Genomic DNA, 25,058 nt, shown 5'->3' on the forward strand with positions numbered 1-25,058 from the left:
ACAACCCCCCCCCCCCCCAGTACTGCGCACCTCTCCCTCCAGGGGATGAGGCCGACCCACTCTCACCCCCCCTCCACCCACTACCCCACTCCACCTGCTTTCTGTCTAGGCCCTAAAAAATCATCAATACCTAACACCCACTTGGGATTATTTTTTTTCCTTTTGTCTATTTCTCTCTCCCTCTTTAGAAGGTCAAACTATGACTTTAGAACGATAAGAAAAATCTGTCAGTTGTTTTGTTCCACTGTAGTATTGTGTGTCTTTCTGTTATGTTAAAAAAAAGAAATGCAGGTGCATACAATATATATAAAGATATTTTTATAAAATTAAAAAGGTAAACATATCTAAACTTTCTGCTTCTCTGTGAAGCCCTATATTTGTTTTTCACTATCTGTGACTGGAGTCTGGAGTGGAAGGATGAGTCATTTGCTTAAAGCCATTTTACATTTCAAATAATCACGTTTACAGGTATATTTACATCCCAGAGATTGCCAGCAGAAATGCATGTTCAGATGAGATTCAGTGTTTTAATGTGCTAGTTACACACTCTGCCTACGCACAGGTTTAGGCGAGGAGATGGGTAATTTAAATAAAACACTCTTTTTCAAGGTCAACACTCTGTTAAAGGTCTCATTTCTTTTCATTGTCTCCATTTACAATACTCAGTATACAGGGAAAGAAAAATGTTTTCAGTGCTACAGTATAAATTATGAGAATAGCTGCAATAAAAAAGTACAAAGACAGTAAAGCATTAAGTTGACTAAAATGCCAATTGAAATGCAAACATAAAATGCTCTAATGGTTAAGAATGTAGATAAAAGCATTTTTTTGAAGAAATGATACCTTCAGTGTCTTTGGGCAGATCAGCAAGTAGGACTATTTTATGGCAATGCTGTAATTTATGCTATTTTTATATTGACGTGATAAAGTACCTTGATTTGTCAGGTATTTAAATGTTCCATTACACCAGAGTTTTATAAGTTTCTCAATTTAACCACTGTAATAAAAATTGGCTATGTCACAGAATATATTGATATCACAATAGAGGATTTTATCTATGTCACCCACTCCTATTTACGCACACAATCAGATCAGTGTCTTCGTGGCCTGTGTCACCATTTGGCAAAAAAGGGGACATGGGAAAATTTATGCTGCATGCACTCCAACAATTATGCAGCTGTGGAGAGTTGTGACAGTTCAAAAATATCTCTACACAATAACTCATAACATATTAGTGAATACTAATAAAATTTCCAAATAATAATTTCAGATGGTCGGCATAAACTTTACGTATTTTTATAGAGGACAAACAATAAACAAGCTTATAAGCAAAAGAAAGGAGGGTTTGAAAGAGGAGGAAAGCCAGAGTCAGAGAGAGGTAAGAGCAAATCAGGGCTGCAGGGAGATGTGTGCAGGAGGGGAAATATAGGGCAACATTTGCATTGAAGTACAACAGGAGAAAGAGCCATGTGTGCATGCTAAAAGACAGCTCGGCCTGTGCCTTTTCTCATCTTCCATGTGTAGGACTGCATCTCTGTGAGCGAGGGGATGGAAAGAGGGAAAACTGTTTTCCTGAAAATTTTGAGGGGAGCTGAAGGAGATGGGGTAGGGGTGTGTGTGAGTGACAAGAACTTCCTCACCTTTGGTTGAGGGTATTTTTGCGAGATGCTATCTGTCTGAGAGAAAGATATGAGAGAGAGAGATAAACTATCCACCGTTCGCTTACTGATAAGGAGCTTCACAGGCTGAGATCAGAGGCTGCTGCTGCACCTGGTGCTGCTCAACCTGACACACACACACTTGTACGCACACACGCACACACCCTCGCAGTGCTTCACTAACTCACTCATTCTTTCACAAACACATACACTCACATTTTTCTCATTAGCTAAATGTCTTCACTAAATGGGTGTAATTGGTAGCTCGGCTGAATAAATGACATTTTGTAATTAGGATGTAGAACATCATGTTAAGATATCCATCTGTGTGTGTTTGACTGATCCACTGTGTGTGTGTGTGTGTGTGTGTGTGTGTGTGTGTGTGTGTGTGTGTGTGTGTACGTGTGTGCGCGTGTGTACGTTTGTATGCGTGCCTTCTGTGTTTTCTGCCCGCATTGATTAGTGCAGTGTGCCTCTCTCAGCGCTGAGTGTTGCTTGGCAGAGGTTTAAAGTCGCCTCACTCTGCATCAAATACATCCTGACACACACTTCTGCAATGGCTCTCTCTTGTTTGTCACTTCTGCACGTAGTTGTCACACCATCTGACAGCCCTCTGCTCTCCCTAAATGCACTGGGGCAGCAGGGCACTGTGCTCTTGCTCAACATACAGCATTCAGCAACACCAAATGGACACGCACCGGTTGGCCAGTGGCTACTTCTTGACCCTTCTTGATATAGGGTTATGTCTGTACAGCATTATAATCTATAGCTCTGTCCTGTATGATTTGTAAGTAGTGAGTGAAGGAGAGCACTTTCCTGTAGTTTATGATGACCTTGACTCTAGACCTTCCTGTGGCAAGGGGGCACGGTAAAATGTTTAATGCCCTACAGGGTTAGAGTTAGGGTTACACTAAACCATCAAAAAGAATCATCGCTTTAAAGTTCATATCTCCTTTTTCCATATCTTCATCCCTTAGCTTGGGGAAAAATCTACTTCAACTTTTTAGATCTCACCATTACTTATCCCTGACATTCCTCTCCTCTGAGATCACTGTGGACAATGAAATTGTCATGCAACTGTTGCTATGGTTTTGATTTCTGCCCTTTTGTTCATTAGTCACCTCTCTCTGTCTCTGGTCTAGGACCTGAAGTTTGTTATGTTGCCCTGAAGTAGCTCCTAAAGTAGCTCCTGGGTATAATTGTTGTAGTTGGGCTATCATTCATATTGTTAATAGTAAGAATGCGCTCATAAGGTAACTGCCGAGATATGAGACACTGCAGCATCACTAAAAAGGAAGATTGGGCAAGAAACACAAGCAGCAATGATACAGGTTTTAAACCAACCAATAGATGAGTCAAACTTATTTGGATAAGAAAACATACCTATTTAAATACCGTAAATACCATTCTTACCATAATTACACACACTTTTCTTGTGTAACCCGATATTTCAGGTCCCTTAACGGTTCCATTTTATCTCCATTTACAGTAGATACTCTAAAAACCAAACTGTATTCTTGTTTACAACCTGCCCTGATCACTTGTGTTTCTCGAGCATCATTGTAGCAATGTCTGTGTTGCTTAGTATTACTTTGAGAAACCTTGCTAATTCCTCAACAACACTAAATAAAGAAAAAAAAGGGAGGCTGTGGCTGAAGATAATTACCGTTTCTACCAGCCTCTACACTACATTTTATAATACAAACAACCAGGTTTGAAATCTCCTGTTATGCCTTATGGCTCAAAGAGGGATTGTCCACAGGTGCAAAACAGGAAGACATAGATAAAGCTGTCAGAGCTTCTCACAATGGCCGATGAGTGAAAAAAAATCCACTGAAATGTGAGTCTTAGTGAAAATTGAGAAGAAGAAAAAATGCATATGGAACAAGTACTGTGGGCAAATATTTATAACTCTACAGCAGTAAATCCCAGGACTGAATAGAAAATGTTGCACTAAAAATGATGAATACCACCAGTATCAGAGGTGTGGGATGAGGCTGCCAATCATTGTGACCCTCAGCTCGGTTGTTCTCAGACTCACAGTCAAATTTAACATGGACATAAATCACTGTTTAAAAACACTAGGTAGCACTTGTGCTCTGTTGATTTTAATGACTGATAGAAGCAGGAGGACACAAGAAAACAGAGGGACCACCCTCAGTTTCCTCTTGTCGTTATTTCTGTTTAACGCAGAACAATATGCTGTATACACTCTGTGTTTGTCTGTGTGTCTAAATGGCTGCCAGAGTTTCCCCCCTTGTGTTGTCTGTGAAGCCAAATCAACCTGCTGGCTCTGCTCGGGTTACTGCGCTCCTCATGGGATACCTAACTCATGCCTGTCTGTTTTTCTCATAGAAATCATACTACATGTTTTTATGTGTTTTCGCCATCTCTCTTGTGCTCTTCTACACCACTCCTGCCTCTTTATTTGCATGTTTCCATGTTAGTTTTATCGTCTCTTCATCTATCTGTCCCTCTGTTCTTCAGATTCCCTTCCCTCTGCTTGCCATTTCCTCGTCTGCATTTCTTGTGAATGTCTCTTTTTATGTCAGCTCCCACTCTTTGTTTTATTGTCAGAGCCTTTTCTCTCTGTCTCTGTCCGTCCCGTTTCCATTACCCTACCTCTGTTTTGTCCATGCAGTTTTATTAGCTCCCTCTTGCATTCTCTGGCCTTACTTCTCTCTCCCAGAGCGTTACTTACCAAACCTTGGCTCCCTGATAGTTTTTGTTAATGATGATACTTCAGTGCCTCGGGTGGCTGCCCCCCCCCCCCCCCCCCCCAAAAAAAAAAAAAAAAAAAACCCACCTCTGAGAGTGTATAGAAGTCATTATAAAGCTGTATTGCTGCAATGTAGAGGACCAGGTTGCTGTATATGGTTCTTTCTGGGCTTTTTATACAGTAAAATTGCTTTATTTGATGGTTTGTTTCATTAAGGCAAATGTTGTTTTCTTTGCTTGGTTTTAAGGAGCTCTACAGTACTTCCTGTAGGTTATAGGTTGGTGTTGGATTCTGTGGCGTCATATTGTTTTTTGTGCGGTTAAAAAGCTAATAACAGAGGACTATAACAATACTTTTTCTGTATGCCACATGACTTTTTTTCAGTCTTCCCCTGGGCAGCAGTAAAGTGTATCCATTTGTCACTCCTTCATGTATAATTCAGATCTGGTTGCAACGCTCTGGATTTCTTTCCAAGACCATGCCGTTTTTAACTTGGCCTGACCAGATTGAGGGTTAGCATAGTTGTTTTTCCTCTTCCCCCTCAGCCATTTCGCCAACCTGTTCTTCTGAAAAGTTTCAGCCGTTCAGCATTGATTTCCTCCCATTATTCCAAAAATGTCAGCCGTTCTTGTATGAAAGAAGGACAATTAGTCCCACAGCCTCTGACAGATGACCTTAGTCCTGCCCAACTTATCTTAGCTTAACTTAGCTCAGCTGTCATGTGTTGATTTGCTTTGGGGGAAATTGAAATCAGCCAATTAGGACACCAATGTAATGTGAGCCCAAGGGAGGGTGATTAGTGGTTTCTAATAGGTTTAGTGCTCCGTAATGATGATTGCGACTGTTTGAGTGATGATGTCAGTGTCGGTTTTGATTGCGATAATGATGAGATGGAGTCAAATGCTAATTATTGCCTTCATCAGAGACATGGGAGAAACTGAGAGTGTGTAGGTGGATGTGTATGTGAGCCAAGGGAGCATACAACCAGGGAGCAACAAGCATAACTTTCTTCCTCCGTATCCATTACACACCTCGCACACATAGTGTACATTTATCACATATTCCACAGGGAACCTGACAAAATAACGATGACTTCTCATCTTCCCCTCTGTCCTCCCCTCCCTCTCCATCCTCCCATCCTTCCCTCAGTGTCTCTTCAGGATATTACCATGAGAAAGGCTTTCAGGAGTTCCACTATTCAGGACCAGCAGCTGTTCGACCGCACGTCGCTGCCCATCCCACTGCAGGAGACCTTCCAGACCTGCGAGCAGCCGCCCCCCCTCAACATCCTCACGCCCTACAGGTCTGACTCCAGTCACTGACTTTAAGTTACTGCAAAGAACTTTGAATCTACGGCTGTGCTGAGAAAGACATTTTAAAAACCTCACTCAGTGGTGTAGTGGTAAAAAAAAAAAAGGAAAAACAAATGTGTTAGCAACATATTTTCTTTATGTTAAAATTCCATTGTGATATTTTGAAAAGGAAAACCTCATGTCACTGCAACTGTTGACTGAATGACTGAGTAGCAGCCCAGCATGATGCTAACTACACTGACCCTCACATACATTAGCCCTTTTCCAACCTCTTGTCTGGAGATGGGAAAAGTGAACACATTAGTATGTTATTGATACACACAAAGAAAGAATGATTGCTACCCACTGTTTTAACAAAAAATACCTAAATGGCCTTAAATTCTGGCTTTTATTCAACCTCTTGTTTGTTTCTGTTTGCCACTATAAAAGCTTTTATCAAGCACAGCAGCGATGCTGACAATGGTGCACCATACGGAGGCAATACAAAAGCCTTTTTAGTGCATCTCTGAGAGTACCCAGATGTGTTTGGTTATATTATTACAGGCATACTTGTGCCTTTTTCACACCAGGCGTCTCTCTCTGCTCTTGAGGTTGAGCCGGGCGAGCAGAGCGATAGAAAGAGTCATCTGAAGATGAATAATCCATAAAAAGCTCTGCTGGCCAGAGCCCCCCCCCCCCTCCCCTTTTATTTCTCTGCTTTCTCACCCTCTGGTTTCTCACTCTTTTTTTTCTCCCTACTCTCACTTCGTTTTTTTTTCCCACCTCCAGCATCTTACATGACCCTTCTCTGGCTCATACTGTCACCCTGACCGAGCCACCTGAAGAAGGTTTCAGGCCAAACGCAATCTCATACTCACATACACTACACATACTCATGCACTGTAAGGAGACAGCTGCAGGTGTAAGCTGTGATATTTAAATCTGTTGTGGGCATGTTTTTAACCTCTGGGCTTTGACGTGGCCTCAACCAACCAAAAGGCAGGTGTGGGCAACGGACGATGATATCGGTGATCGACGATCATCAGAAAAATCGCCAATTGGTCATGCCTTTGCAAATGTCAAGGCGATATTTGACTTGTTTTCCCATTGATATAATAACTTATATGTAGTATTAAATTAATACTAAGCTGAATTTGCCTGCCACAGTTTAACGTATATAACCGCATATAACCGATGCTTGCAACATGCCTGCACACACTCTCTCTGATCGACTGATTGTAATGAAGCATTTTTGTAAATACATGTTGAAACTTATTTTGTAAAAATTCATATTCAGTTTCTCTCCATACAGATACAACATAGGCCTACAACAGTGCTACTACAACACAGACCAAAACAACAACAACAATAACAAGGTCTATAAAAAACAGAAACTCAGTAATACAAATGCATTGCAATAGCTCACAATAATGCCATAGCTTTGCAATACACACGTCCAAAAGCCCATTGCGCACGACACACAAGAACATATCCAAATATGCACATTTCTTTTCAACAAAAGTATATTAGTGTGATGTTTTAAGTTATTCAATTGTTAACTGCTCTGCAGCAGCTTACAATACTGCACCATAAAATGTATGCCTCTAGACGATCATATCGTCTACGGACATTTTCAAAAGCTGACAATAGGATGATCGGACTATGGTTAAGATCGTGCAAACCTGTTGAAATGTCCAAAGCCCAAAGATATTTACATTTACCTACTTTTGTAAGACAGAAAAGTGGGAAATCTTCACATTTCAGAAAAGCAGAACCAGCTAATTTTTTGAGACTTTTGAAACAATTAATTTGTTGCAATTAAATTTCTGTCAGTCAATTAAATGATTAAATGTTTCAGCTCTAACTTATATTCTGCCAGAGACCGTTGAAGAAGAACAAGCACAGCAAATCATCACTAGATTAAAAAGAAAAGGTCATAATGTGACATATTCTGCTCACTTTGCTGTTTCTTCTTCAATGAGTGAATGAATTTTAGTTTCCACTCCATGCAGTTCTGATCCCAGAGCTGATTTTGTTCATCAGCACTGAATGGCTGATTGGGATTATCATGGGTGATGGTTTCATTCTTATGATTCATAATTTAAGATACTGTACTTTGATCTTTTCACTTGCTTTAACATTCATTCTCTCCCCATCTTACATCCTCACGCCTTCTTTTGCTTTTACTCTCTCTTTGAATTTTTTTTTCTCCTCTCTTTCCTATTGTATCTCCTCTCCTCCCCTCACATCACAGCACAGCACACCAGGAGGCTCCCTGGGATCGAGCACACACACAAACACACACCTCAAATATACACACCATGCATAATCATTTACACACTTGAACACTTGAATACTACCCACAGCCCACACACACACACACACGCACACACGCACACACGTACACATGTACACACACTACAGTGGTTGTCTGTCCACCCTTGCCTTTTCCCATTATTTAATTCAGTTTTTCTTCCCTTTGTTGTGTTGCATACCATTAAACTTTCCACTCCTGTCTTTTGAAGCTTTTCCTTTTCATGCTCTGTGTTCTTGCTCTTATCGGTGTCATCACCAAATAATTGCCTCCCAAAGCATCGCAGACACTGGATGCAGGCAGCTGCACATGAGTTCAAGTTGGGGTTTGAATTTTGACCACTGAATGGTCCGGATGCATCAAATATTTCTTTGTATTATTTTGAAGTTTAAAGGCAGACTTGAAATGTCCTTTTATGTGCCCTTCGGCAGATAAACACTCATGAAAAACTGTCTGTCTTCTGAGCTAGCTAGCTGTTGCTTATAGGTGATATGTGTGTGTTTGCGCATGGAAAATATAAATAGATTTTTTCCGTTTTGCATTCATTTGGTTTGATTGGAGGAACTAGGAACTAAATAAAATTTTTCTATAATGGTTAAAGCTGTAAAAAAGAAGTTATAAAAATAACTGCCCTACTCCGGAGTACTTAGAAAGGTGATTAATCAAACAGATCTGGCAGCTTCTGTACAGCTTTATTCACAAAATAAGCAAATTTGAATATAATTGGGTCCCAATGCTGCAGCCTTTGACAGACCTCTGATTTATTGCATACATCAATCTGTTTTAAATAATGTACATTGAAAGAAAGAAGTTTAAAAACTGTCGAAGGAAGAGAAAGACATCAGCGAGGCTTATGCCCATGTTGATATGAAATCACATTTCCGGACAGCATGTGTGGGCATTTCTGCTTGATCATTTCATTGTCAAGATAATTTCCTTTGATGTGATAACTACCTGCATCTTTTTTTCATTTCCCTCCCCATCATCATGGCGCCGTTCCCTCCAGTGAGCACCGACCACAAAGGTCTCTGTAATGAAAGCAAGGAGGAAAGAGAACAGAGCAGAGTTCAGAGGGAATGAATGATAAAGCAGGACACTAGCTATTATTCATGACAAAGGGTAAACAGATATGATTTTATGAAGGAAAGCAGACTAAAACAGGCAAGGACAGGAGTCAGGAAAATTAACGTGATCATTATCAAACATGGCCTTTACTCCCAGTTTCTCAGTTCTCCATATTTTACAGCTGTCGGTCTGCTTCATTCATTTTAACTGACAAAGTAACCAAAAGGTATAATAAAGAGGAAACATGACGTTACCCTTCAAATGTCTTCAAATGTGAAATATGAAAACTAACAATGGTAAATGGTTTTTCTCCATAAAATATTAATAGTTCTAAATACCTGGTGGTGATATCTTCAAATGCCTTGTCTTGTCCGACCAACAGTCCAAAATCCAAAGATACTCAGCTTACTATGATGTAAAGAAAAGCAGCAAATATTCATATTTTAGGAGCTGAGACAACAAATGTTTGGCATTATTGCTTTAAAAATAACAAGAGCAAATATTTATTTATCAAAACAGTTGCAGATTAATTTTCCACTAAATTAATTTCACTAATCATTATCACCCAAAGGTTTTTAGTTATTAGTTAATTTTTTTCACAAGATGTATGTTTTTATTTGGTTGTAATTTAGCGTCTTTGAAAGAAGAGAACTACGTCTCCAGAATACCAAGCAAAATGTACTGAGTTTTCTTTCATCCGTCCACAGGGACGATGGGAAGGAGGGTCTTAAGTTCTACACCAATCCATCCTACTTCTTTGACCTGTGGAGAGAGAAGATGCTGCAGGACACGGAGGACAAGAGGAAGGAGAGGCGGAAACAGAAGGTAAGTCTTGAGAATTACCAGCACAGGGCCCTGGCAGTGCACATTTTAGTTTTTGTTCATGCGTCAGTTGAGGACGGCGTCGATGAGTTGCAGCAATAGACTGAGCTGTTTGTGAGACACGAAATGAGAGTGACCAAGAGGCTTCCTGAATTCTCTGTAGCTACAGATTGACGTGTCCTGCTTGAATAAACTGACAATGTGATTCACTGACAGATTCACAGGCCTGGCTTCGTACCATGTAGTCTAATGCATTAATTAGCCAGCACTCATAGATTAATCAACTCTTCCTCTAGTCAACCCTCTTAGTTATTACTTGTGCGATCATTACATCTAATTAATGGGAGCATCTGCTGTTCACTTGCCCCCGCACCGTGCGTCATCTCTCTGCCTCTTGACACACACACACACACACACACACACACGTATCCCCAAGAGGACGATCTGCACACACACATGCAGTCTGATGAGCTTGTGTGTGTTTAATTTTGATTAACACAGACACACACCAATTAGATTAAAAGAGCTCTTTCACATCCATAGAATGCTCCACTCTGACCCAGCCCACACCAACCCCCCGCCCCCCTATCCTACTCAAAATAGAGGGGTTTCCCACCCTCACAACCAGGAGCTCTAATCAGCACCAGCTTCCATTTCGCTGCATGGGAAGCAGGGCGTGCTCCACATTTTGCCCCCTCGCAGTCAATCAAAGCTCATTACAGTCATATCAATGAGGAATAAGGAGAGTGATTTTTGCACAGAGGGTTCATGTGAATGAAGAGGATATCATTCGTTGGTTGTGAGTGTTTTAATGATGGTGGGAACGGTGCAGAGAGGGCAGAGTGCGAGTTTAGCCAAGAATTAGTTGGAAGGATGGAGAGAAATTAATGATATTTATATGTTGCTGTTTTGGAGCTTAGTATTCATCAGCTTTATAATAACAAAAGACACATACATGGATTTTTTTGTTCTAAATGTAAAATAATACACAAAGCTCATTTGCAACAGTAAACAGACCTTATTTACTTCAGAGGGTTAGGTTGATGCGACCGCTTGTAGCCAAAGCTCATTCCAGTGATTTCATTCTAATTAAAGCCCCGGGTGGGCTCAGCTTGTAAAGCCTTGCTCATTTCCCTCTTCACCACACTGGCAGTTAGACAGACCCCATGGAAAGGCCTAGAAGACATTCACAGGGAGAGCGGGATGGATTAGAAGGATTATGCACACATATTTGTTGGTTTGTGTAACCATCATGGCAGATAAATGGTCTGAATGAGGATCAGGGTAAATACAGTGTGGAGAAGTTATGTGTGTGTTTATGGAAAGCATGCAGAATCAGTCACTGAAAGGGTGAGGAGTGGAAAATAAGAGTTATGCACACATACATGCACACGCACATATATACGCTCAAATGGGTGAAATTGAGTGTGTAAAGCATTGATAGATTTACACTTCATCAGTTCGCTCATTGAGTGGTTCTGCCACATCATCTTAATGTGCCTCAGTCATGGTTTTCATGAAGTTTATGTGTGTGTGTGTGTGTGTGTGTGTGTGTGTGTGTTGCTGTAATTATGTATGCCCTTTGTACTCTGCCTTATTATTTCAGTAGTAGATTACAGACATCCATATCATTCTTTGCCTTGAAACTTCTAAATATTTTTCATAATGACAGATTTACCATTGTGAACTTGGACACGCACGCACACACACACACACACACACACACACACACACACACACACACACACACACACACAGGCACTGATATGGACAGACAAATGCTTAAAAGGATCCAAATCGACCGTGATCTACCATGCAGCTGCGGCGTCGAGGGCCTGACAGGCCGTGCCAGCTGTCAGTCAGTGTGAAGCTATCTGAGATTGGCTGCCAACACATTTTGTGCCGTGACAGGCAATGTTCCAGCTCTCACCCTCACTCTCTCTCCTCCTCAAAGTCTGTCCTTCAGCCTTCACTCTTACTTGTTCAACTACTGCTCATGTTAATTTTGGTTTTTTTTTGTTTGTTAGTTTTTTTTTTTTGCAGCTTCATATTATGAGTTAGAGAAATATGGTCAAAATTAATATTACAATCCTAATAAGAAGATTTTTTAGATAGGATTAAATAAAAACAAAGGGAAAAATAAAGGATTCAAGGCTCAATGGGAAACATACATTGAAGCTTTAGCCTAGAAAATACTGTATGAACACATGCATGGCTGCAGAAATTTCTAATGTAGAACAAAAGTAATGACACTTCAGATAGAAGTTCCTGTGTGTTCAATAAGTACACATCAGCTCTTATCTGGAGAGAATTGAAGCTTTGTGTAGCTGACTCTCTAAAAGTTTTTCTAAATACATCACCCCTTGAAACCACTGGACCAGGAAAAGAGTTTTGGATGCCTTCCAGTGAGTAGAAGGAGCAATTGAATTCAGCCGATGCACAGGGAGGCACAGTCCAAGAGTTCAGGTCAAAGTTTCTTACACCACAAAGGAATGACCACAAATCAAATATTTTAGCTCAGGGCATTGAAGGAACAGATATGATAGAGAGGTATAATTTATACACTTTGAACAGTACAAGTAGTTAGATGTACAATACCTCCTGTCCAAAGGTTTTTCAGAGATTTACTCTAAAATAGATCCTCAAGTAACCTTGACATTTTTTTTCATTTCCTTCCAAGTCTTAGTACACCTCCATTTATCTAGCTGCTATCTAGTTTTTTAAATTTACATAATCCAATGTCTCTGTGTTTCTGAAATGAAAGCGTAGAACTGAACAACTGGACTTGATTCGTCCAGCAGCTGGACAAATTTATGACGTTCTTTCTCCAATAGAAATGAAATATTGTTCAGAAAGTTTGTGCAAACACTCCTGCAGAAGTTGAATGGAGACTGTGCTGCTCTTCCATCATATGAAGTCTATTCTGCTTTCCTCTAATGTTTTGGATTTTAAGATGAGTCCCATGGCCAACTGTTGCATTAGCTTTCAAGGCTCCATTTACTTCCACTGCAGCAGGAAAACTAACCAGTTTCTTTATCCCTGAAACAGTTTTTGGTGACCTAACTTCTGAACAGCTGAACTGCTGAAATTTCAATAAAAACTAGAGAAATGGGATTGTTCTACAACCTTTGACCGGTAGTGTATATTCTAATGGAGGGTTAAGGATTCAAAGTCTCGATGCAAAGTTGTATGAAAAAGTAAAAATGTTCCTCTCAGTATAAAAGCCTAGTATGAGAAGAAAAAAAGGCTTTCATCCATGGCAGAGTAAAAATGTTGAATCGGTGTGTGGAAATTGAAAGACGTGATTGAAAGTAACAGAAGAGAAGCTGCTTGAATGCTGGCACTTTATCCTCTGCTTCATCTTATTCGACCAGCACACATTTTCTCAATGAGTCATATCACTGATAGTTAGTTACACTACATTACAAACAGGCACACACACAGATTAGCAGCCGGTGATAAATGAAGAGCAGCACAGGATAGAGGGAGAGGGGAAAAGAAACCCGCAGTGTCCTAATCTGATTAGCTCCTGTGTTAGCCTCAGCCTCTCTGGATTAACAGTAGACTATGTGCTGAGCCAGTCAGGGGGAGACAGAGCAAATTAGAGAAAAGTCCCAGGGACACATGAGAAAAAGAAGACAGAAGAGAAAGTTGCCAAGATAGTGGGAAGAGAGAAACAAAACATCTCTATGAGATCAATGTTTGAGTCGACACTACATCAATGTTTGTCTTTAGCATTTGGCTCCCCTGTGGAGAATCCCCAATGGCTCTTCCTCTCCTATTCCCATCTCATTATAGCACTCACAAGCATCTTAATGGGAAACACTGACAATTAAATTTCAGCCTGTTTTTTTCTTACTTAATATACTAAATCAGGAATAAATGTTTTCGAATTTGCTTTGGCTAAAAAGTATCGGTGCTAGTCCTCATGCTAATGCATGCTAATGAAACAGCTTGATTCATTGACAAGCCCGTACGACATTACCATACATTAAAGTGTCATAAGACTACGGGAGCTTAAATCAACTAAATAATGAAGAAGGAGGGAGAACAGCCCAAGTTGTTTGTTTGGGTCAGTAAAATCTGAATTTTTGTTTACAAGGAGTTCATCACGACAAAAAGCCACTTGTTTGTGTTTTTTTGTAACACTCATGGGATAGTAACACATAATCTTCTTGTGAGTGATAAAATTAAGAAAGCCAAAATATCTTAGTATGTATCTGCTGAGCATGAAAATTAAACATAACAAGAGAACTTTGAAACTTTTTAGTTTTTAAGATTTTTGCTTTAAAGCCCTTTTTGATCACATAACTGTGAAAGACTCTTCAGACTGTTGAATTTAGCTACACATGATGGTCATGAGTGTCGTTACAGACTCGTTTGTGCAGCTATTTTCACCACAGCTTTGAAAAAATTAATATACAGTATCCATTTCTGCCATATATGTCGTACCAGATGTCCTTCTGCTCGTTCTTATGAAAGTTTCTGGGGTTGGATGCATCACAAAAAAGCAAGTTTTAGGTCTGACCTGACAGAGGTCCTTTTCACATCTAAAGGTTTTCTGTTCATCACTAAAAGCTTGTGTAGGTTGTGTTTTTTTTCTACTAGAGCCAAAAGCTGCTGTAAATAAAGTGAAATACCAAGAAGACGTCTCCCAGCATCCTCACTGCAAACGTACACGTGGTAGCAGTAAGCAACGAGCGTCACGTCTCCATCATTTTACAGCTTTCTGATACAAATTTACATTAAATTCCCCTCCCCACAAAAGTCACTCAATCCTTTTTACCCCACTTGCTGCGGTTGCCCTGGCAACCACTCCAGTCCATTCGAGAGAGTGAGACAGCAGGCTTGGAGCGGTGAGACGCAGAGATGGAGCGAGGCCGACACCCTGAACGGTGCCCTGCTATGGGCCACAGCAGCTGCACACATCCGAGGCTGCTCCACTGTCAACACAGACACACTGAGCCGTTTGTGTGAGGCTGGGAACAGTTCACCTCTGGGGGATATTTGAAGTGGGAGATCGAAAGGGATCTGTGAACTACAGAAAAAAAAAAAGAAAAGAATGACTTTTATCCAGACTATGGTAGACAGAGTGTTAGAGCTGAATGTGCAGATTCTTTATTGTTCAGACATTTCAGCATAATGCAATTAAATTGAGAAATTGATTTCATGTTAAATGCCGACATTTCATATTGATGTTTTGGCAGCATATTGCACTGAGTACATATTGTTTACAAAAATCATTATCATCCAGCAACTGAATATGCATGTTAAGTATTTCAGCCTAGTCCACACCACACAGCACGTGTCAGACAGCTTTAATGACTGTGACTTAAACAGCAGATTTTTTCACTTAAACAACACCTTTTTACACACGTGGGGCAGAGAAACATCTAATTATTAAAGCAGTAATTTGAATGTCAGCAAAGAAAGGTATTCACAAATCAACTTCTCCTGCTTATTACTCTTGTAAAAACAAACTTCGCCAGCTGCACAACAAGGCACAAAGATTTTGAGCTAGACAATCAGAATTGTGCATGGACACAATGGGAGGACACTACCTTGTCTTTGCAGTTATTGTTACACATGCCAAAGGGACTGCATCATTCAGTTGCTTTTCTCCGAGAGACATGCATGAAAAAGTGATGACTTCAAAACCTGATTGCTGTCGAATCACATTTAGATGGTGCAGCGTGTCAGACAGTTTAAGAAGCTAAGAAAGTGGACGGGATGCTGCATGTGCACACCTCAGGAGAGGGATTTCTCAAGCTGTGTGCTAACATTATCCGACCTCCTCGTGGCTTGTCGCGAGCGATTCATTGCAGGTGCAAGAGCAGCTCATGAAAGTGAACTACTGTGCTCGTCGTTTGGAAATGGCATTCAGCTAGCTAGCGTTTTGGACTGATTCAGATCAAGCGTGACGAAGCCATATCCAGTCATTGCAGACAGTGCATTTACAGTAATATATGATAATACTACTCCTCTTTCTCACTACCTATATACGCAAACTCATGTTTACGTTTACAAGTTACAGCTTGGATACAGTTTTTATGTTAATTAAAACAAAGAAAGTGGTAATGTCACCTATTTTTATCCATGCAAAGACAACTGAACATATGTGTGATATTTTCTTGTGTCTCAGGGGTAAATAGGTCAGTGCTAGTGCTGTACAATGTGTCATGGTAGAAGAAATATGTTTCTCTTCCTCTGATTTTGTTCCTCTCAACATTTTCTTTACATTCTCTTTTCTGGATCCTGGTCTAACTCTGTCTAACTCTGTGCAGCTGGAAATGCCTTATCTTGTGTGTCCCAAGGGCCCTATAAGAGTCCTCTCTGAAACCCCTCCTCCCCTCCTCAGTCCCCCAGAGGTAAGACCCCGTCCCACCCCACCCCTCCTCCCTGCCCTCCACGAGAGCATCTGCTCCCAACATGGCAGCCTGCAGCCCTCCCTCCCTCCTCCCTCTTGGTTTGCTCTGGATAAGTGAGCTTCCCATCTCCAACCTGCTACTAACAACCCTCCAGTATTTACCTGTCCTGGCTGCATCCCAGGTCTACTGTAGGGGAAAGAGCCCAGGACTCCTTGTAAACCTCTGTCAGAGAAAGAAATCTTCCCAAAAAAAAAATGGGAACTCAATTTAACACCTCTCTAAATTTCATTTTATCATAGCCTTAGACTTCTGACTAGATGTCTGATTAGGTCTTTGCTACTGAGTTTTAAATGTACTCAGTGGCCTCACCATGCACGGAAGTCAAAACACAAGGTAAACTGGTTCACTCTCAAAGTCAGGGTAATCTTTTCAAGTTCTCCTTAAATGCTGAAGAGTACCATGTATACAGAGAGTTGTGGCTTTAACACACTGCAGATGGTAAGTTGATGCTTCAGTCCATGGAGTTTTTTGTTTTTTTTAATTGCTCAGCCTGAGGCAAAGCTGCATATTTATAAAAAAAAAAAATCATAATAAACTCAGTCATGGTGTGTTTCAGCCACACCAGTCTGCATGTCTTAATGTCTATGAGGAAGAACTGGATTACTATGAAAATGAGAAATTTGGGACACAGCCATGGAGTAGACACTGCACTAACAACAAGACAACTCACATCCGTCACATCTTGTCCAGCTAATAGTTGTTTTGAGATAACTGCACCTTGCTGTGGAGTGGGACCCTTCTTCAGATGCCCTGTTTGTCTCGTTGGCTCTGGTTTAGTGGTCAAAACTAACTCTCTGACACACGTTTGAGCAGAGATATCTTCGAGTGGATTGTTGTTGCAGATAACAAATCATAATAGCTACATTTGCCTCTGCTCATGCAACATTTTCTGAATTCATTTGTATTTTTTAATTGTCCAATGATTACTTTATTAGTGTCATTGGAAAAGTCTGTAGCTCCAGATAAATACAGTGCAAGTACAGAACAGATCCAATAGAACAGTGGTAGCAGTAGTGTGTGTATTGTGTGTGTGTGTATGTGTGTGTGTGGGGGGTTTGTCTTATTGTCAGCAGCAGGGGGGTACAGTGGCCGTGCGCCTCTGTGGGCCTCCCTGTGGGGGTTATTTACTGGGTAACAGAGATGCAGTTGTGCTGAGTCTGTCACATTGAACATGCCTTCAAAATGCAGACACACACATGAGAACACACAAATTGCACATACGGTTGTGTATATGAATATGGGCACAGACCACCACATGCGAATGCATTCTGTACATAACATAAATCTGTTGTGTGCTGTATTACACACACTCACAGCGACACTTCCTCTGCCAGGACCAGTTCATTCAGATGAAGGATGACCACCCAGCACAGGCACACGCAACCTCTGAAATTACACACATTTATAACAGCTGTGACAAACACGCACAAACACAGAGATGCACTGTTTCTCATTTTCTCTCATAAACAAACACAGTTTACCTCCCTCCCTTGTTTACTTTTTGCTTTTTTCCATCAACAAAGACTGTTTTCACCTTCACAGTGCTGTGAAGCTGTTGGACAGATGGTAGTTTGATGGCCTTATGAATCTGGATGCTTTACCTGTGTTTTATCTGTCTGCCACCTGTCCTTCCTGCCACTCCTAATTGTACTATCAATAAAGCCAAAATCCCATAATAATAGTCTATAAACTGCTGAGTAGTATTGTAGTATGTTCACTTGTTTTTGTTTTTTTGTTTTTTTTGCTGATGGTGTTCTTTAATACCTGCTTAAATAACTGCCAAGAGACGGTGCCTGCAAACCTATCAGGAAGTCAGAGGTTAGTCAGAGTAAAACTAATCTTCCAAATTATATGGCAGACATGCAGCTGAGGCTCAGCACAGTTTGGAAAATAATAAGTTAAAATATCTGATCTTCTGATGCAACTCCTTCTGCCACAGCATACAGTGTTGTTAGGACACAGAGCTGTCTCACGTTTGTCAGTTCAGATATATGAATGTGTGGGAGAAGGTCATTTATCTGAGTGTGTGTGCGTGTGTGCGTCTGTGTGAGAGAGTGCAGAGGCTTCCCCTCAGCCAATGCCTCATCAGGGGTAATGGGCCATGATGAATCAGAACCTAATCAATGTGCATTACCATTAGGATTTATTCCCACGCTCGCTTTCAGCCGCCCCGCCACCGCAGTGGACGGGCGAAAATCAACATCATTTAGTCAAACCCGACCAGATGCTGTCCACATCCCATGTTGTGTTGAATCAGCCAGCATGTTTCATTTGAAGACCAGCATGTGACACATACACACACACACACGCATGCACGCACGCACGCACACTCTCACACACGCACGCACGAGGTGTGGTATAAGCAGGGTAGGCCACCCTGGAGGATCTATGGTACATAAAAGAGATCGATTAGTATTGGCTTTAATGGAGCGTACCGGTGTCGCAGGCACTGAAATTACATTTCAGAGGCCTTTTCTTTACCTCGCCTAGAAAAATTTCTGGGGGAAACGATACACAACAAATGTGCACTCACACAAGTACACAACCTCTAGTGGTGTTTCTGCAACCAGAAATAGAATTGCAATAATTGTTTGATTCCTCAGAAGCTAGGAAGTCAACAGGGGAAAATGTTGTGTGTGTTTTTTTGTAGAATAAGTTTTATTTTATCCACAGTGTAACACAGTTTGCTTCATACCTGATTTATTAATAACCACAAATCTTTCCTTTCTAAGCTAATAACCTACCCTTAAAGGATATGTCTGGCAATGTTATATATTTTGCTTCATATTAACAAATCACATGAAAAGACCAAAACCAGCAATGAATTCATTGAAAAGTATTGAGTCTGTAGCCAAAGCCTGACATGGCTTATTCCTCTGTGTGCCAGAGCTCTCCCAAAAACTATTAAAAACACATAAACTAGCCACACTGTTGCACTGGGTGACATGGTTATTCATTATCACAAACATGGACACTGACAAATGCACTATTTACTCCAGTTTTAGAAATCTACAATACCCAGCTGGTTTAGGAAATATTTATGACCTTTACAAAAAAATGAAACCATAAATTTGTGACCTGTTTTTGAGGATTCACATCTTCAGTATGAAGCAGTGGGCTTGACGCCGAGTGCCGCAGGCAGGCCGGGGAAGTCAGAGTATTGTTGATGCATTGCTGTTGTTAGTCTTGTCATGGATTTGTGGACATAAAGAAAAACATAGAATAACACCATCTCCATCCTTATCCTTAAAATATTTACTAATACAGGTAGACAGTGTGTTTTCAAATGAACTGTTTATGCCAGGATTGCAAATCATTTACTAATATGAATGCATAAGGTGGTTCAGGATAACTCAACTGACTGAGAAGGCCTTTTCATGCATATCAGTATTTAGTTACACTGTGAAATGCCCCTTCTTCATTTTAGTGTCTTCCTTGTGCCACAATCTGCCATGTGTTATTTTGGGTCAACTCTTGCATGTTTTGTGTTTGTTTTGCATTTCATTCTTCAGCGTGTGTTGTTGTCGTTGTAGGTTTGAAAGTCTTTCCCACATATAGAAACACACCTTTGTAGTTTGTCCTCCCATTCCAGTGAGATCTCTCCCTTTCTACCTGAGTCTCCTTTCTGTTTTCACTGTTGCCAGTGTGTGTGTGTGTGTGTGTGTGTGTGTGTGTGTGTGTGTGTGTGTGTGTGTCTGTGTGTGTTGGACCATGTGCGCCACTGTGTCCCACCTGCATTGTAACGTCCCCGGGGCTGTGCACGTTGTCATTTTCTGTTTAACAGCACTTTTCTTTTCCCCTCTTTCCCTTTTGTCCCACTTGCTCTCACCACCCACTCTGTTTTTGTCCCTGTTGACTGTGTGCAGCGGTGTTACGCTCAATCCTGTGCCGTGTTGATTTTTTTGAACCCCCCTCCCCTCACCCCTGGTGCTTCTCTTGTGGTTTTTGTTTTTGTTCTTGTAGTTGCAGGACCCCCGCATGTATGATCAGGTCTATAGGTACTTAGACCTTCCAGGGCAGGTATGTGAAAATACAGCGATTATTTCAAAACACTGTGTGTGATTTCTGCTACAGCAGCTCGCTGCTCAGTTTCTTTGCAACCCTGTAAAGTGTGTGTTGAAAGTCAGTCATACTGAAGTCTGGGAGGCAGGGAGTGCTGTTTGATGATGGAAATGAGATTATCGTTGTTGCAATATATAAAAAATGTTTTCAAATTGTCACTTTATTGCTTGTGCTACTTTTCTAAGTTCCATGTTTTCGATAAAGTTACATGCACTACGATGATTTGATTTGGTCAGTCACTGAGCACTCCCTGTTCCCAAGCTTGTATGACATATTTTCTTTTCTGTGAAATGCTTCTCCTTAAAAAACGAAAAACAAACAAAAAAAAACTGTTGTGTCTTCAGAGAGCTAGTTCAATACACTGTCAAGTCCACATCCCCTAGTTTAAGATGGATAGACATCTCTCAGGCGATTTGATTATAGCTGTCACGTAAAATGAAAGTGAGTTGTTAAAGAGGAAGGCTTTGGTATTTATGTGGATGTAGCAGTATTTAGTAACAGAAAACAGCCAGAGGGGGCAACTGAGACCCATGTTTAAAATTTGGATTGGATTATATGTCTGGTGTTCTACTTGACAGTCATTGTTTCTTTTACTCGTGTTTCTCATTTTACTTTTAAATCTGACTCACCTTTTCCTGTTGTTGTAGTGTAACAGGCAGTCACTGTTGTTATGTCACTGTATGTTTTTTTCATATAGGATGACATGAAATGTATTTAACAGCAGCTAATCTTACCTTCTCTCTCCCTTCACTATGTTCTCTCTCTCCATCCCCCAAACTATCTCTCGTGGGCTCATCCTCCGTTTGACTCTCAACATCTTCCGCCTCTTCCCTCTAACCCTCTCATCCCGCACCATCATCACCGTCGTCTCATTCTGCCACCTCATCACCCTCCTCTGGCGAAGCTGAAGGCGATAGACCGTCCACAGGAGCCGGAGAAGGTACCGCGGGCGCCTCACGACCGTAAAAAGGAGTGGCAGAAGCTGGCACTGGGTGCAGAGCTGGCCCAGGACATACCTGAAGACAAACACAGAGAGGCCAACGGATCTGCGGGTTACCACAACAACCGGTATGTGAAGGTGGAGGTTCGGTATTCATCACACATCTCATAGTCGGAAATGAGTGTTATCATGCTAAAATTCTTTAGGTGTGTTACAGGTGTCAAACTCACATGCACATACTTCTTGGAAACCGTAGAACATCTCATTTAAAATCTCAATGAGCTTCAACAGTGCTGATTGGGTAAACATTGATTTGTCAGCAGGATGTCATCCCTCCATCGACAAAAATAAATTGTGCCCACTCCACCGAGAACGGGTTCTTGCAATTTACACTTCACTGGCACCGAGGAAAACGCAGCTACAACACCAAATGATTAAGGTCCCCCTCACAGTTGTGATTGCATTTATTGTGGCTCAAAGCTCCAATGCCACTCATATTCAGTAATTTCCCTGCCAGTCAATGTGATGAATAAGAAAAGATTTTATGCAAATTGGCGGTTTTCTTGGTTTTGTCAGTGCCATGAACAGCTGTCACAAAATCCTTTCTCCAAGCGTAGATGAGGATGGATTTCATGAGTGCATGCTAAGGTTTGCATGATGGACAAATGCGCAGAGCAGCACTGCCATAGCATTACACCAGGTTTTTTTTTTTTGTAGCTATGGCACATTTGCATTTATTCTTAGGTAAAAAAAAAAAAAAAATATGCAAGGCACCAGATCAAACCCAGCTGGTGTGAGCAATTAAAAATGAAGTAGTTTTTGATGAAGGCTAAAATAAAGCGTGTACAAGTGATGGATGGTGGGCTCAAATTCTCTGAAACAGTTGGGAACCGTGGGCTCTAGTCTTGTCTGATATTTTGTTTAGATTATTTATTTTGCTCATGTTTACCTTACGAGAGAAAAGGAGGATTCGTGCACCAGCATAAAAACAATCATTCAACCCAAAAAACCAGAAGAATAAAAACAAAAGACGAGTCAAGGACAAGTGAGAAAATGAAAACGTAACTCTCTGCTCAGGGCTCCCTTGTACATGGAGCATTTGGACGGGCATTTCTCGCTGGCGGCGCTGCCCTACAGCCAGATGAACGAGCTGCTGAACCGTACCGGGGACAGAATGTATTCGCGGCCCCATGACCCTCCACCGCCACCTCCTCCCATGCACCCACTGGGAGAGATCAAGCCACCCTCTGTGATCAGGTGGGACAGGAAACCACACACACACATTCACACACATAACCTCAGTTTCATGTCCCCTCAGAAACCTTAGTTATTACTTTATGGTTTTGCAAAGAAAAACTAAAAAGTTGTAATAGCGATGGGTGTTCTACAGAAAGTAGCTCTGAGATAAAAGAGTTCCAAGCAGATTCAAGTGTCAAGAGTTATTTGTAAATGCTCTTTCACCTTGTCTCTGGTTCACGAGCGCACACACAAAACTGCTATTCTCTTTGTTTCATTCATGTCTTGTTTTTTTTTCCTCTTATGGATCGATTGGCAGTACGTTTCTTTTTTGTGAGTGTTTATTTTGTTTAAGAAGATGAAGCTTTTTCACTCTGTTAGAGCTTAGCAGAGAAACACAGAGAAGGAGGGATGAAAAAAATGATAGATGGATGGATAGATGGAGGTTTTGTGGACCAAAGAGGAAGGAAAAAGGAAAAGGCTCCGAGAAGGGCCGGATCAATAAAGTGTTAAGGCCACTGAGCGTATTATAGGTTGTTTTTCTGCTTCACACTTTTGCTGCATGTCACTGTTTGAAGGGATGGAGAGATCAGAGAGAATGATTAAGGCTGTGGCTGCAGCACTAGAGGAATATCATTGATTTTTTTCAGAAGTCCTTGCAGCTCTTGTCTCTTCTTACTCTCAAAATCCTGTCCATCCCCGCCTTTTCCTGTCCCCCGTTCTTTTTCTTCTTCTTTACATTTACTTTTCAATCCTTTTCTGACCATATATGCTATGCTGGTGTCTCTCTTCCTTTTATAACTCACTATCACCATGTTCCACATCTAATTTTCTCACTTTACCACCTCTCAAATCTTCTCCACATTTAATGTAGAGCATTGTGTAGATATTGATACAGACACAGCCTCGAGCGTGCTCGGAGGAAATACTCAACACATTATTTTCCACACTCTTCTCTCTCTCGTTGCGCTTTTTGTCAGCAGCAATTTTCTCTGTAGGAAGAAAATTGTGTCGGCCTTTGTGTTGCAGTGTCCTGGTTAAGGGCTTGATACACCCACACAGCTTCAGCATCAGTGAACGGCCAATACTCTGTTTAATGTATGAGTTAGCTGCTCTGGGACTTCAATACTTCTCCCTGATATGCAGCATCTTTTCAGGCAGACATTCTTTGTCATACTAGGATTTCCTGTATATTACAAGGACAGGTGGAAGAGTTAAGGACCCCCTACGGCGCCATCATCACTCCAGCCAAACTTCTAAACCTCTCTGGCAACACTGCAATTTGAAAAAGCCACTGTGTGTATGATTATGACTTCCACCAGTCTCAGCCTGTGTGAACATGTTGCGCAGCGGCCGAGTCTGATGCACCGCTGCACATTTTTAATTGAAAAGAAACTATTTGTCTTATGAACTAATGGAGCACTTAATTTTTGATGTTGTTGAGCAAAACTGAAGAATATAATCTTGATCTTCACTCCTTCAATAATACTCGTGAGTTGACAGTCCACTGAGCCCTGCCCCCTTTAGTCATTACACTTCAGACGTGATATCATACTGAGGCTAAAGCTGCATCCCCGGCAAAATGAAAGTACCCTCAGTCATTGATAATCCTTGTAGAAGCAGTGGAAATAAAGAGTCAGCATTGGTCTGTATAACAAGGAAATGTGTAACGTCACACTTTTCATTTATTTTAACTTTTTGTCTGACTAACTTTTCAGCTCTATTTCCCATCATCATCTTTCTTTCTCTCTCTCCCTCTTCTTCCCTCCAGCTCCAGTTCGGGTTTTTCCGACAGCAGACCCCAGTCTCCAGCCCGGACAGCAGGCCTCAACTCCAACACTCCTCCTCCTCCGCCTCCCCCTCTTCCCCCTCCACCTCCTCCCTTGCCCTCCACAGGCCTGCGGGGCACCCCTCCTCCTCCAATTCCTCCCCTGCCAGTCCAGCAGCAGCCCCCAGCTATCCCGCCGCCCCCTGCTCCTCTCCAGATCGCCCCAGGGGTGCTCCACCCTGCCCCTCCGCCCGTGGCGCCTCCCCTCCACTCCTCCTCCCCGGCCCGTCTCCAGCAGGTCCTGGACAAGGGCCCACCCATGGGCTCTGGGACCCAGTCAGATGGCACCATCCTGCCTCCTCCCCCACCGCCTCCCCCTCTGCCCCTCCCCGGAGCGCGGAGCTCCTCACCGTGTCCATCAGGCCCGCCACCTGTGCCGGCCTTCCCCTCAGCAGGAGCCATGGCCTCGCCGCCACCCCACGCCATCCACGATGTGGGGACCAAGAGGCACCATCCAGCCAATCTGCCGCCCATCAGCGATGCACGCAGTGTCCTGTTGGAGGCTATCAGAAAAGGTGGGTGATGTTTTACCAGAAATGTTTGAAACCTTCCCCAGCCAGAAGAGTCGTGGATGGGAGGCCCATGCTGGCAGTTCAGGAGGAAGTTTGTATTTTGTTCCTAAGTTTGATTCTGCATGTGCCTTTTGGACGCCAAAATTAATTTAACCTCCTAGGACCTGGCGTCCACATATGTG

General features: G+C 41.7%; 1 protein-coding gene across 4 annotated transcripts in view; it reads left to right on the top strand.

Annotated features, from left to right (window-relative positions):
* Positions 1–25,058, top strand: part of wasf1 (WASP family member 1) — a 56,910-nt gene that overhangs the window by 29,543 nt on the left and 2,309 nt on the right. Inside the window, exons 4-10 of one of the 4 annotated variants that reach the window (XM_023400477.2) lie at positions 5,527–5,680; positions 9,756–9,873; positions 16,155–16,238; positions 20,262–20,318; positions 21,265–21,428; positions 22,378–22,557; positions 24,308–24,879. In XM_023400477.2, coding sequence (XP_023256245.1) covers positions 5,527–5,680; positions 9,756–9,873; positions 16,155–16,238; positions 20,262–20,318; positions 21,265–21,428; positions 22,378–22,557; positions 24,308–24,879 — 1,329 coding nt within the window. The remainder of the gene's footprint in view (positions 1–5,526; positions 5,681–9,755; positions 9,874–16,154; positions 16,239–20,261; positions 20,319–21,264; positions 21,429–22,377; positions 22,558–24,307; positions 24,880–25,058) is intronic. The other 3 variants (XM_023400481.2, XM_023400480.2, XM_087172376.1) reach the window with 3 other exon arrangements.

Source organism: Seriola lalandi, unplaced genomic scaffold, assembly GCF_002814215.2.
Source record: "Seriola lalandi dorsalis isolate HSWRI2012SDOR001 ecotype SW California unplaced genomic scaffold, Sedor1 jcf7180002052504, whole genome shotgun sequence".
Lineage (NCBI taxonomy): Eukaryota > Metazoa > Chordata > Actinopteri > Carangiformes > Carangidae > Seriola > Seriola lalandi.